Source organism: Mastacembelus armatus, chromosome 9 (genome assembly GCF_900324485.2).
Source record: "Mastacembelus armatus chromosome 9, fMasArm1.2, whole genome shotgun sequence".
Taxonomy (NCBI): Eukaryota; Metazoa; Chordata; class Actinopteri; order Synbranchiformes; family Mastacembelidae; genus Mastacembelus; species Mastacembelus armatus.
The window spans coordinates 2142524-2155716 of NC_046641.1; the positions used below are offsets into that span (position 1 = coordinate 2142524).

At 39.5% G+C, this 13193-nt stretch overlaps 1 protein-coding gene across 2 annotated transcripts; it reads left to right on the forward strand.

Annotated features, from left to right (window-relative positions):
• Positions 1-189: 189 nt before the first annotated feature.
• Positions 190-9923, forward strand: traf2a (Tnf receptor-associated factor 2a). Of its 2 annotated transcripts, none has more exons than XM_026320949.1 (10): positions 190-1035; positions 2327-2405; positions 2842-2940; positions 3879-4040; positions 4603-4677; positions 4813-4887; positions 6859-7341; positions 7694-7871; positions 7976-8124; positions 8639-9923. In XM_026320949.1, exons 1-10 carry the CDS (start codon positions 848-850, stop codon positions 8855-8857), a joined length of 1707 nt encoding a protein of 568 aa, XP_026176734.1. In that variant the 5' UTR covers positions 190-847; the 3' UTR covers positions 8858-9923. The 2 variants fall into 2 exon arrangements, with proteins under 2 accessions (XP_026176734.1, XP_026176735.1); XM_026320950.1 differs by having other exon boundaries at positions 8723-9923.
• Positions 9924-13193: the final 3270 nt, after the last annotated feature.

A 13193-nucleotide genomic window follows, 5' to 3' on the forward strand; every position in this document is an offset into this window, starting at 1 on the left:
GAAATGAACAAATCTGTTGTAAATCCACCACTGTGGTATAACTCCCCTTGGTATATAGTTGAAAAAAATATGTATAATGTATTTTGAGAAAATACACTTTGTACAAGGTCTCTCCAGATCTCTTTATTACAAAACGCTAAACCTTCAGCTGCTGAATATCACATGATATGAACAACATTGTGGTGGGATTATGTTCTCTACATAAAAAAGGTTAACAGCAACATATACTATTATCCAAGAAAATAATTTTTGAATATCAGGATAACAATCAGTCTGTGGACATATTCTTAATGACTCCATTTAAGAAAATCAGGATGATATAGAAACACATGGCACATATAGACACAACTTGTGGTTGAGTATGTATTTTGTGATGATCCTTTATTTTTCCTCATAATGCTGTGGGAATAGTGTCCATGGGCACTGGGGCCTACTGCTCTCCTGCAACATCTTGGTCTGCTCAAGTCCTGCACACTTGCTAACATTTACTGCCAAAATGAATGCGGTCTGTGAATAAGATTAAGATATTGATTATACAGGCTGCAATACGAATGCATAACTAAGGATCTAACCTCATTTAAATTAAAGCCCACAGATGCTCTTCTTTCGGTCTTGCGCCGCCTAGCGGCAGACGTAGTCCCTTACAACTGAACCCAGCATCCTCAGCTGTCACTTCTACCACAGAAAACACCTGGCCCTATTTGTCTGTGCATGTGAAGCCCAAATGTCCTCATGGGTTCTTAGCATAAGCAGGGACACCCTAATAAAGCCACCAGTATGTAGCTAGTGCGATGGGTCCTAACGTTGAGCTGCCTTGAACACACCCCGACACTGTTCAAGGGGAATAATGGCTGCACAGGAACCGTCTCCACCATCTTCCCTGGAAGGCAACAAGCCGGGCTTCCCGAAGAAAATTTTGGCCAACAACCTCGAAGAAAAACATTTGTGCAATTCGTGCCAGAAAATCCTGAGAAGGCCTTTACAAGCCCAGTGCGGACATCGCTTTTGTTCCTTCTGTTTTCACAAAATTGTGAGGTGAGTAGTGTCACGGCTGCTAGCAGGCTAGCTAACGTTGGGGGTGTAGCCGCTATGAGCGATCACAGCTGCACCAAACCTCCTTCAAATATCGCTCAGTTTAATGTTGCTTTCCTGTTGTGCCGCATAACGCCACATATAGCTGAAAATACAAGTTACAGAGAGACTGAGATGACCCACTGCAAATTGCGGCGTACGAGTAATTCACCAGTCATCACTTTATCCCAGGAAAATCCCAACCTGTGTGCGGGGCTGGCCAGGTGTCCTCATAGCCAGCCCGGCTGACCTCTTGAGGTTTGCCAGAGAAAGCAGGGCACATTTCCAGCAATTCAGCTTGACACTGTTGTATGAAATACCAGGTCGGTGTGTGCCGGACTGACTAGAAGGTCCTGCACCTGTTAAACTAGATAAGGTGACCTGGTAAGCGTCCATCCAGTCCATGTACTGAGTTACTTGTGGTGCTACAAGTAGTAGTTTCTATCTATACTGGGGTGACCGCTACAGAATATGACTGCAGTTCTTTCATTTTTTGTCGGGATGCAGAAATAAAAGATTTTGGAAATTATTTTTAAATGACAAGTTATTTTTCTTTTTTGCACTAGCGGCGCAGTAAGACGGTAAAGCTGTAGTGATATTCATGGGTTTTCCTCCTTACACTGCGCATGTGTGTGATGGATCTGTGACCATGCATTATTTTTCTGGGTGGTCTTTTTTTTTTTTTTTAAATGTTCAGTTTTATTTGTATTTTCCTTAATAATTTTGCAGAATAACTGAAAACCTAACCTGTGTTAAAGCTTTAAGCACACGTCCTGTATGAAAACAGGTGTTACGCTAATATCTGTGAGCCATCAGATTCAGTGACTCCGTTTTTAATATAGTGCCATATGTGACTGCAATAAATAAATAAACTGAATAAGCTGAATTTTTCATGGCCTAAAATCAGAGACTAATGGATTTCTATTTCTCCTAAATTCAGTTTTGTAGACTCTAATCGGTACTCCAATTACAGAAACCTTTGTCTGTAGCCTACATAGTTGGAATATAAATCAAATATCAATACTAAAGTCGTTCCTTCATTAGGATCCCTCTAGTGATATATAGATGTAATTATGTTAGCTAATGTTATGCTTACATTGTGCATATGTGAGCAGTAAATTTTGATTCAAGAGTCCAACAATTCAATAATACATTGGTTTCTGGGTCTCGTGTTGAGAATTTAGTGTCTGACACATGGTTGGTATTTTAAGATTGTATCTATATTAGTGTAAAGTTTGTTTTTCATCTTTTCAAGCTCTGGGCCACAGAACTGCAGTGCTTGCATCAAAGAAGACTTGTTTGAGGAACCCACCTCTATTCTCAAGCAAGGTGGTGTAAGTACATTTGACCTTACACTGCATCTTTTTGAGTGATTCTCATAGTAACATAAATACAGCTATGGTATGAAGTGTCAATAGCAGTGGAGTTCAGTCAGGTCTGGCATTTTTTGGTTGTAGCTGATGAGGACCAAAGTTTATTTTGGAGATGAAGTCTCTCATAATAAGCATTAGTATTGTAATGTCACAGATCCAGTGAGCCACCTCCGCCTTAGAACGATTTGACTTGTCTGTAATTATTGGCAGTATACGCTAGAGCAATTGTAGTCATGTGTGCCTAGAAATGAGACCAAATGTGTTGGATAAATTAGAGCCCGGAGAGAAAAGTGACCCTCAGTAAACTGATGCAGAGTGTATGTAACCCTGCCTGTCAGGCTGTAACTGAAGACACAAAGCAGACACTACTGACAGCAACCTCTGCTTTTCCATTCAGGCTTTCCCAGACAATGCAGCTCGGAGGGAAGTGGAAGCCTTGGCAGCAGTCTGTCCCAATGAGGGATGCACATGGACAGGAACTATTAAAGAATTTGAGGTGAACCCTAATGCGAATCGGGCTTTGAAACATCCCTTCTTATGCCAGTCCTCTTATTACTGAATGGAGCTGGTGTATTTGTGGTATTTTTGCTTACTGAGACTGTTGGGTGATGTGTTCCTCTGCCCTTCCACACTTCTGTACAGCCATTTCATTTGCCATCATGAATAATGTCTGAGTTATCTGTGTCCAAACCTTTGACTGAACAGAACATCTAGTAATAGTTGACATTTTACCATGTAATGGGTGTCAAAGATAAACAGATCTTTGTAAAGCAGATGAACATGCTAAATCTAGAGTATATGTGCACATCTCTGTCCAAAATAAAAACAAAACTGTATAAAATTCAAGCAACTCATTTAGACTATATTGTCAATAGCCTGACTGCTCTCACTGTTATCATCAGAACATTGCACTAATTTTGCACCATGCATTGAAAGTTATTAAAATATAACATTTAGAGCAGTGGTTCTCAACCCTGGTCCTCAAGGACCCCTGCCCTGCTTGTTTTCCAACTACCCCTGCACTTCCTGCTTCTGATTGGCTAAACTCACCTGCTCCAGGTAATCAGCTGTGGGTACAGCAGGTATAGCTGGAAAGCAAGCAGGGCAGGGGTCCTTGAACCGCTGTTTTAGAATCCCTTTTCACCTTGTCAGCTTCTTCTTGTTTTTATATTTTGAACTTATTCTTTCAAATTAATTAATTTAAACTTTCCTTTTATATGTGAAGTTTCTGTTTCATTTCATCATCACGTCATTAGAATGACTTTAATGTCCTGTATTAGTGACCTTCCCATCACACTAAACCAAGTGTCAGATACATCTTTCCTCTGCACATACACCACCTGGTGGTCATTAAACCAAAGGTGGAACCATGTTCTCATGTTCAGGTGACCATTAGAAACAAATGAAAACTTTTTCTTTTGTTGTCACATGTAGGCCAGCCATGAGGGCAGCTGTGACTTCATGATCATCCTGTGTCCTTCTTGTAAAGAGCTGATGAGAGCCAATGAACAGGAACGCCACAATGAGAGAGAGTGTCCAGAAAGGACACTCAACTGCAAATACTGCAAAGAACCCTTCTTGTTAAAGAACATCAAGGTGAGGCCATCTAATAAATTAACCCTGATTTCAGAACAGTTTATCACAGGTAAAAAACAATTAGTCATTCTACACTAACCCATAAAGTAAAAGCATCTTTGTTTTAGACATTTCTGTGACTATAGTAAAAGTCAAAATGAAAACTTTAGACTCTCTGCTGTGCTTCTAAACTGTGTTCAGGTGCATTCTATTTGCTTTGATTCCCCTTGACACAGGTGTGGTAAAGTGAATTGATTATACATAACTAGGAAAGACATACGCATATGAGGTCCCACAGTGCATGCAAGGGCAAAAATCAAGACATGAGGTCTAAGGAACTCTCTGTAGACCTCTGTGATAAAACTTTGGTGAGGCACAGATTGGAGTAAAGATTTAAACCACATCTAAAGCTTTGAGTGTTCCCTGGAGGACAGTGGCATCTGGACAGACTGAGTTCTGTCCATTTACTATGAAATTCACAGCACAAAGTGTGCAAAAAAAGCAAGACTGGAAATGGCTTTGTTTGAATACTTTCTGAAGCCCCTATATTTGTTACAATGAACTAACTTACTTGTTTTTATAGGCGCATGATGAGATCTGTCCAAAGTACCCGATGATTTGTGAAGGTTGTGCAAAGAAAAAGATTCCTAGAGAAAAGGTATTCAGAGATTTATTTCAATAATTTTTATATTTCTGTTAGACTGATATTATTAACCATTTAATTACGGTTCAAAGGCTACAACATATTCATAGATCATTGGCTTCTTTTATTTATTTTTGTTTTGTTTTGCAGTATGTGGACCATATTAAATTCTGCAGTAAATTTAAAGCACCATGCAGATTTCATGTTGTTGGCTGCGATACATCTGTAAGTAGACATTTCTGTCATAATTTGCTATATGTTTAACTAATGTAATAACTATTGGATCATGTAATAACTTGGCAAAATTCAACAAAATCTTCCTTGGCAGGTAGATACAGTGTTTAGACAAGTAAAACAGAGCAAAATGTAAAATGTTCAAATATGGTGAAACATAAAACATGGTGAAGCAGTAGTTTTCTTCACGGCAAGAAGGTTCTGTTTTCACATCTGGTTCAGCCCTGCGCCCTTTCTATTCTGTCTGGAGTTTACCTGTTCTCTCTGTGCCTTTCTTTGGGTACTCTCATGCCCTCCAGCAGTCCAAAGACAGTTTGGTGTTGGGTTAATTAGTGATTTTAAAATTGTCTTGAGGTGTGAATGTTTGGCTGTCTTTATATGTCAGCCCTGTGATAGACTGGTGATCTTTCCAGGGTGTGCCCCAACCTCTTGCCCAGTGTCAGCTGAGATTGGCTCCAGTCCATCTGTGACCCTGGAAGGATAAGAGTTATAATAGATGGATATTATGAGAAAATACAATTACATTCTTTTCTAAAACAGTATTTCATTTCACTTTTTGAAACATCTGGACAGTCGGTGCCAAGGTATTACATTATTCATCAGTTTTGAGCAGAAGTGGTTGCACATGTCTGCAAATGGAATTTGTGTTCATGAAATTTCCATGTCAGTATTTAGTAGAAGCACCTCCATCAGTAATAACAATCTTAAGAGTAGTGATTTAACATTGCTCTCCTCCAACACTGTTGGACTCTCTTGAACGCAGAGTTTATAAAAAGTAGCAAAATAGATGCAGCATAAACCAGAGATGTCATCATAATGTATTCCACTTATTCGTCCCTGTCAAAACCTGGTGCATACATTATCCACAATGTTGCTTGACAGCTGGCACTTTGTGGCTAATGTAGCCACTATCGTTAAGATGAGAAGTGGGCTGCAGAGGTGTTTTTTTAGTTGTCAAGCTTGTCTTCAGCCCCAACTGGTTCAAGTTATGTCACTTGCAGCAAATTACCAGACTTGTCAAACGTTTGTATACAGCTTTTTTTTTTTTTAACATACAGAACTACTTACCAACACCAGTATGCAGACTTTCAAAAAATGTAATGTATTAATGTTCTTTTGAGATAAAATGATTAAATTAAGCTTGTAAGCTGACCTTCAGTCAAACCTGTAATGAATTTACTGTTTATTTAATGTGTTATTCAACTGTACATAAGATTTGGTAAGATCATGTGGTGATGGATGTTTTCAAGTCCAGTCATAAATTCTGGTTTGGATGGAGGTCTGCATTATGACTGAGCCACTACAGGACATTAAAACTGTTCTGATGTCCTCCTTGTGCAACTTTGGGTATCCCCGTAGCAAGATGCATTATGTTTTTAGGGTTATCTGTCCATACGTACATCCCTCTGTAGGTCTGTCTGTACATCCCATTCTTGTGAACATGACATATCAGGAAGTTTGGAAGTGTACTTGGATTTAAAGATGAACTGATTCAATTGTGGGTCCTCCAGGGCATGTTGCACAGAAGCATCCTCACGTCATGGTGCTAACAGCATCATGCTGTGAGGATGTCTGCTGGGGAGGCTATTGCTCTCCAGACAGATCTTCAAAGTAAAAAAAAAAAAAATCCAGATCAGTTTCACAACTTGAGCACAACATGGAGCTGGTTTCCTTTCAACTTATATACTACTTGTCAGAAGTCATACAGGGTGTTTTATATATGTAAGAGAGAGGTTTTATATTGTACTTTCTTTTTTTTTTTTTTTTTTACTTTTTTTTTACTGCTTTTACCTGCTGTGGCACAAATTCATGAGTTTTATTGAAATATGTCTGTCAGTAAGATGAGATAAATTTTATTCATCCCTAGAGGGAAATTAAGGATAGATGTTGTTTGTGTTTAATATGTTTTCTGCTTGTAAATTTTTTATTTTTTTTTATTTTTTATTTTTTTCAAACTCCAAGGTGGAGAAAGAGAAGATTCATGACCACGAGCGGCAGTGCTCCTATGAACACCTCAACCTGCTCCTGCATTTCATCATGGGCATTAAGGTGAGCCTGGAGAGCTTGCAGCCCCAGAGCCTGGAGGTGGCCAGCCATAAGCTGCAGGAACTGCACCAGTCCCTCAGGGACTTGGAGATGAAGATGAGCCAGCTGAGTGGGGTTGGTGCAGTGCCTGTGCAGGGTGCGTGTGCACCAACCTTGTCGACCTCTTTTACCCCACTGCCCAGCACAGTGGGTGCTGCTCTGGAACTTCAGCTTCAGAGTGAAAAGGCCAAGGTGGCAGAGCTAAGCCGGCGCTGCCAGGAGCTGGAGCTCAAAGTGAGCACATTTGAGAACATCGTCTGCGTCCTCAACCGAGAGATGGAGCGTTCCTGTGCCACCATGGAGGCCTACAACCGCCAACATAGACTGGACCAGGACAAGATTGAGATCCTCAACAACAAGGTGACAAAATGACCTCTATAAACCCCTGATCTGGTGAAAACCATGGCTGGACTACAAAGTCTGTCACTGTGGGCCCCCCTCAGCCAAATCAAGACAAGTGTGTCCCTTCTAAGAAATCACAAATGAGGCTGGGGAACCTTTTTTCCTATTTCCAATACCCTGCTTTTGATTCTGAAGTTTCAAGAAGGCAAATATGAATTTTCTCTTCCTATTTAGCTCAAGAGAATCATTGTTAGCTTTATCAGGTGTTAGTTTATCTAGTACATTACGCTTCTTATCAATGAGCATTTGTTTTGGTTTGTAGACTCAAAGTGCCTTAGGTAAATCATGTTCATGCATTATCATACTGCAGGTTCGTCAGCTGGAGAGGACTGTGAGCCTGAGGGACCTTTCCATCGTGGAGATGGAGGGTAAAATGAGGGAGATGTCTGCAGCCACATATGATGGAATCTTTGTCTGGAAGATTTCAGATTTCACTAAGAAGAGGCAGGATGCCGTTGCCGGCCGTGCCCCTGCAATGTTCTCACCTGGTCAGATGACTAATTTCTGAATTACAATCCAGAGAATGATACATTGTCTGCCCAATTAGTAGTGAATAACGTCATTGCAATCTTTGGTGTATTGTATTTTTCAGCCTTTTATACAAGTAAATATGGCTACAAGATGTGCTTGCGTATCTACCTGAACGGTGATGGGACAGGCCGTGGCACCCACTTATCCCTGTTCTTTGTGGTGATGAGAGGACACTGCGATGCACTCCTCAAGTGGCCGTTTAATCAGAAGGTAACACCCATTAGGATTAGTTAAAAATAATGTTGCTGTACCACTGCAAAACCTCAGTTTTGGTTTGAAAGTTAGACCAAGTGGCAAGCTATTTTCCCTGGTAATAGCCTTTATGCACCTTAATTAGGCTTAAGCTTAAACCCATGGAAATGTCATAGTTCTCATCTAAGTCTCAAGAAGGAAGCAAGTAAATGTAAAACACATATACTAACTTATGGACATTGGACATTTAGAATTTTTTTTTTTTTGCCTAGTTTTGTTATACATCACTTTGAAATCTAAGGGCACCATGTTGGTTTATTTCGATGTGGTATATTGCTTTACGTTTTTAGTGGGTTGTTGAATCAGTATTTTTAATGATTTGATTTACCCCTTGTGCAATCATTTGTTTATTTTGAATTATATTAAAGAGCTATCATGCTAATCCTATGATGGCAGTAGTGGGTCAGTTGGGGCTGCAGTTTTTTTTCCATCAGAACAGATGTAAAGTTCAAATCATACTATCTCTATCCAGGTTACTCTAATGCTGCTTGACCAGAATAACAAAGAGCATATAATTGATGCCTTCCGGCCCGACATTTCCTCCTCATCCTTCCAGAGGCCCGTCAGCGATATGAACATCGCCAGTGGCTGCCCGCTCTTCTGTTCACTCTCTAAGCTGGACTCTAAAAACTCCTACATCCGAGATGACACCATCTTCATAAAGGCCATTGTGGACCTCACTGGGCTCTAGGCAAAAGATAAAGGCATGAATCAAACCCTGCCTTTTGTATCACCAATAACTGGCATTTCTCTTTGGGGGTCTGTCTAGTTGTTTGGGTCTAGATTCTTTGCAGCGTTACAGTAAACCAGAGCAGGAAACTTCTTTTTAGTTAGTGGCTAATGATTTTGAAAACTCCCAAAGCCATTGTAACTGTTTTATGAAACTTCATTTGACCAAAACACTGATTACTTACAAAAGTGGCTGGAGGAATGAACACAATGTCGTATATACTATATATGCCAGTTTTTTGCCTAGTGACAGGTGTTCATTTCTGGCCCTGCAGAAGACACTTAACACGAGAGCGGCTTGGTTGCTGACAAAGATGACAGGTTGTGAACAAGATTGTCAACCCAGGCTGGAAATTTACTTTTTATGGAAGTTGGGATAGGGTGGGCTTTAGCCCAATCGCCTAACCTTACACTTAACTCTAAACCTGCCAAGGTGAACAACTTTCAGCTAATCTCGACTACATCCTACCCAGGTTGGCCGTCTTCCATCATATCTGCAGAAAGGTTCTCTTGACTCACATTTGAACTGACAGGAATATTACAAGGTAGAATGTTATACCTATAAATTACCTATAAAATGATGATAGTTTCTCTAATGATGCTGATTTCTTTTACCAGTTAGCCAACTAGTCTCTAACTTTGTCTCCTGTTTTGTGCTATGGAGGTAGTATATACAGTGGCTCTCAGCTTTTTCATTGAAAAGGACTGCCTGCGTCTGGTAGGAACATGCTGGGTGAGAGTGGTGAGACGGGGCCAAAACAGTAACATTTAAGGCTCAGTAGGGATGAGGGGGAACTGCAGAATCTCGTCATAATTCTCTTGAGGTATGTCACTTTAAGTGACTCCTTTTACATTACATGTAGTTATTTGGCCTGTTAATGTAAGAATATCAGTAGTGCAGCTTAAAAAACACTCTGCCAAACTATGAACTGCTTGTGATGCAAATTGTAATTTTGTTATTCACCTGAGTTTTTGTATTTTTGCCTTTTTAAAGTTTGAAAGTTCAAACATCAGTAAATATCTAGATCTTTTTTTTTTTTTTTTTTTTTTTTTTATTGAAAACTGATAGACCTGAGCCTTAGACCCATGACACAGTAGCTATGTAGATTTAAGGGCCTACAAGCACAGCGATTTAGGCGCTTGTGCTCACTGTTGGCTAATACTGCCTGGCATCTGCTTAACTAATCATTTTATTATTATCATTTACAAATACAGAGTTCTGGTTTGATGCCCATGTAGCCTTCAGAGTATTGCTTAGCTTTGCACACAGTTTGTTGTGTCCTTGGGACTGTTAAACCTGTTTATGATTTTTCTTTTCTTTTTTTTTTTTTAACATGTGGCAGAGTGTGCCTCCAAATCTTATGTCCTGTGTTTATTGGTAATCATTTGTGGTGGACATTGCTTGAATTCCATGAATTCTGAGTGCAGTATTTCAGTTGTGAATGTTGTCCCACGCGTGTGTGTCCGTGTGTGTGTGTGTGCGTCCGTGTGCGTGCGTGTGTGTGTGTGTGTGTGTATACGTACGTGTGTATGTACGGTTTCATATATTTGCAGTTTGTTGCGGTCTTGCGTTCATGTTGGATCTGTGAAAGATGCGCTGTAGCTAACAGGGTGTCTGGACTGTTGTCCAGGAAACTTGATGTTGATGGTGTTCCAACTGATTTGTTCAACTGGAAAAAAAACATTTTATTAGAAAAAAACATATATTTGCCTACGAGTTCTAATAAATTCAATAAATATGTTTTGATATGACACTTTTTTCAGTGTTTGTCTGCATATTTGCACTGTTTGACCTTTTTACTGAGTGTATTCAGTGTATTTGAGTAACATGCATATGCCATGTCCAAATATTAAAATAGGTATTGAATATGAAAATATTATAATAATGGCCATAATGTACCTCCCAACTGAGAGTTATATCAAAAATATGTCCACTGCAGTGTCTTCACAGAGTGTTTTCAGTGAAGTGCGTTTTGTGGTATTACCTAAACTCAGTTCTCCAAACTGGTTGGGATGACAAACCTGCAAAGGAACATGGCAGTAATGGTTAATTACTTGGCTTAAGACCTCATCCATGTAACTAACAGTTACAGCACAGTGACAGTGTGCATGAAGGATTATTCACATTATCGCCTTAAATCTGCTGGTACATTTGAATGGCGAATGTACGCTCTTTTTATGGGGTGTTCTATACTTACATTTCATCTCAGCACTCCTAAAATAATTATTATTGTTCATTATTGTTTTTAGTGACTGGGACAATTACATGTCCAAAGGGCTTAAGGTCAGGTTGCCACTTAGAGAAGACAGACATTTAGGCCACTGCACATGAGGTATAGCAACACAGATTGGCCTGACTGATTTCATTGGGTACAGGTGCCACCAGGGTTGGCAGATACTAATTGTCACTCTCACTGCACCAGACCTGCCAAGCTGCAACAGGTCAATTTGATGAATGATTTATTGCTTTGATTTTTTATAGCAGTGACAGTAAACTATTTTACTTGTTCTTTGCTATGTTGTTGTAATGTAAGTCACCAGTGAGCTCTGTGGCCTGCTACAAAAATGTATTGGTATTTAGTCTTGTTTATTAAAGGCTCTCTACTGAAGTGCAATGTTGTGTACTTACACATTTTCTGCATTTTCTTTTATACTTGGTTTTGCCACCTGGGGGTGCACAACACAAATGCTACACAGCAGCTGCATTGTCTGGTTTAATGGAACACAGCACTTTATGAAAGACATTTTTTATTGTCACAACAGGATGTACACAGCTGGAAAAAGACTGAACTCTATTTAGCTGCTTTAGTTTGATCTTAAATAATAGTGGGTTAATTCAGTAGTTGAGCAACAGGAGCTATCTTTCACACCTTTCAAACAAAACTACTTTCCCAAGGACAGGTGCAGTTTCTCAGCATGCTGCCTGTAACGTCATCAAGCAAGACCAGTTTGGTGGTGTGTCAGTGACGGTCTGGGGATGCATATCCTTAGAAAGTTACACGGGCCTCATTGTCATAGCCAGTGGTTATTACATAACACAGACCATCATAGACTATCCTCATTGATGCCCAGATCCAGGCCTGGGGGTGTACAGTCTTCTGAGTCACATTACGAGTTACAGTGATGAAACTGACACAATGTAGATGAGACTGTAATTTAAATTTTTAAAGTCAAAGTAAAATTAAAAAATTTTACTTTGACTTTCAGTGTGATGTTAAACATGGCCCTCCATGGGTTGAAGAGTTTGGTTTTCACTGACTGTAGTTATATAATTGTGTTCTATACAAATTACAATACAATATACATACTTCATTGTCCCATCTAGAAATTTATCTGGGACTCAGTGCTGCACAGAATTAGTTTGATTTGAAACTTTAAAGTCACACATCCAGCCAGCCATCATCTATACCCGCTTATTCCTAATTAGGGTCCCAGGGATCTGCTGGAGCCTATCCCAGCTCTCTTTGGGTGAAAGGCAGGGGTACACCCTGGACAGGTCACCAGTCCATCACAAGTCACACATTTTTGCTGAATAACATCAGTGAATAATACTTCTTGAGGGGAAGGTTGTAATGTGTGATAGAACCTTAAGTTTGTGCAGCAGAACGTCAGTGAATGTCAACTGTGCCAGCCATTTCCTACAAAATAAAAACACTTCTGGGGCCAACCTTTGTTAAAAGGAAAACTCATGTCCTGTATGACACAGGTAGCATATTGCTGTCAAGGACATGTGTTTATTGTCACAGAAAAACAAAGGTTAGAAAAGCCAGTCTGTACTTTAAAACAATGCAGGTGCTGAATAATCTTAAATATTATTATTTTAACAATAATGCAGGTGAGATCCTTTATATAAATACATTTATAAATGCTACAGTGTAAAAATAGACAGGTGAAAGCCTGCATTCAAAAGTTTACATAGCTTCTCACAGTGACATTGCTTATTAAGTAAAACACTGTGTGAAAATACTATTAAAGCCTGCATTCAAAAGGTTGCTTTAGTAAAAGTACAAAAGTATTAGCAACTAAATGTACTAGAAGTACTAAAAGTAAAGTAAAGCACTGACTGGCCAATCTCACAATGCATTTTATTTTATTGGATTATATTTATTTCATATAGTATATACTTATACATTGACTTGAAAGTACAGATACCTCAAAATCGTCTTTCAGTATAGTACTAGAGTAAATGTACTTAGTTAATTTCCCCCGTTGATACTGTCCATGCTTTGTAGTTAAGACCAAGAGTCTGAATGTCACTAACCTTGTGCTCTCTCTCTCTCCCCTAGTTTGTGCTCTCT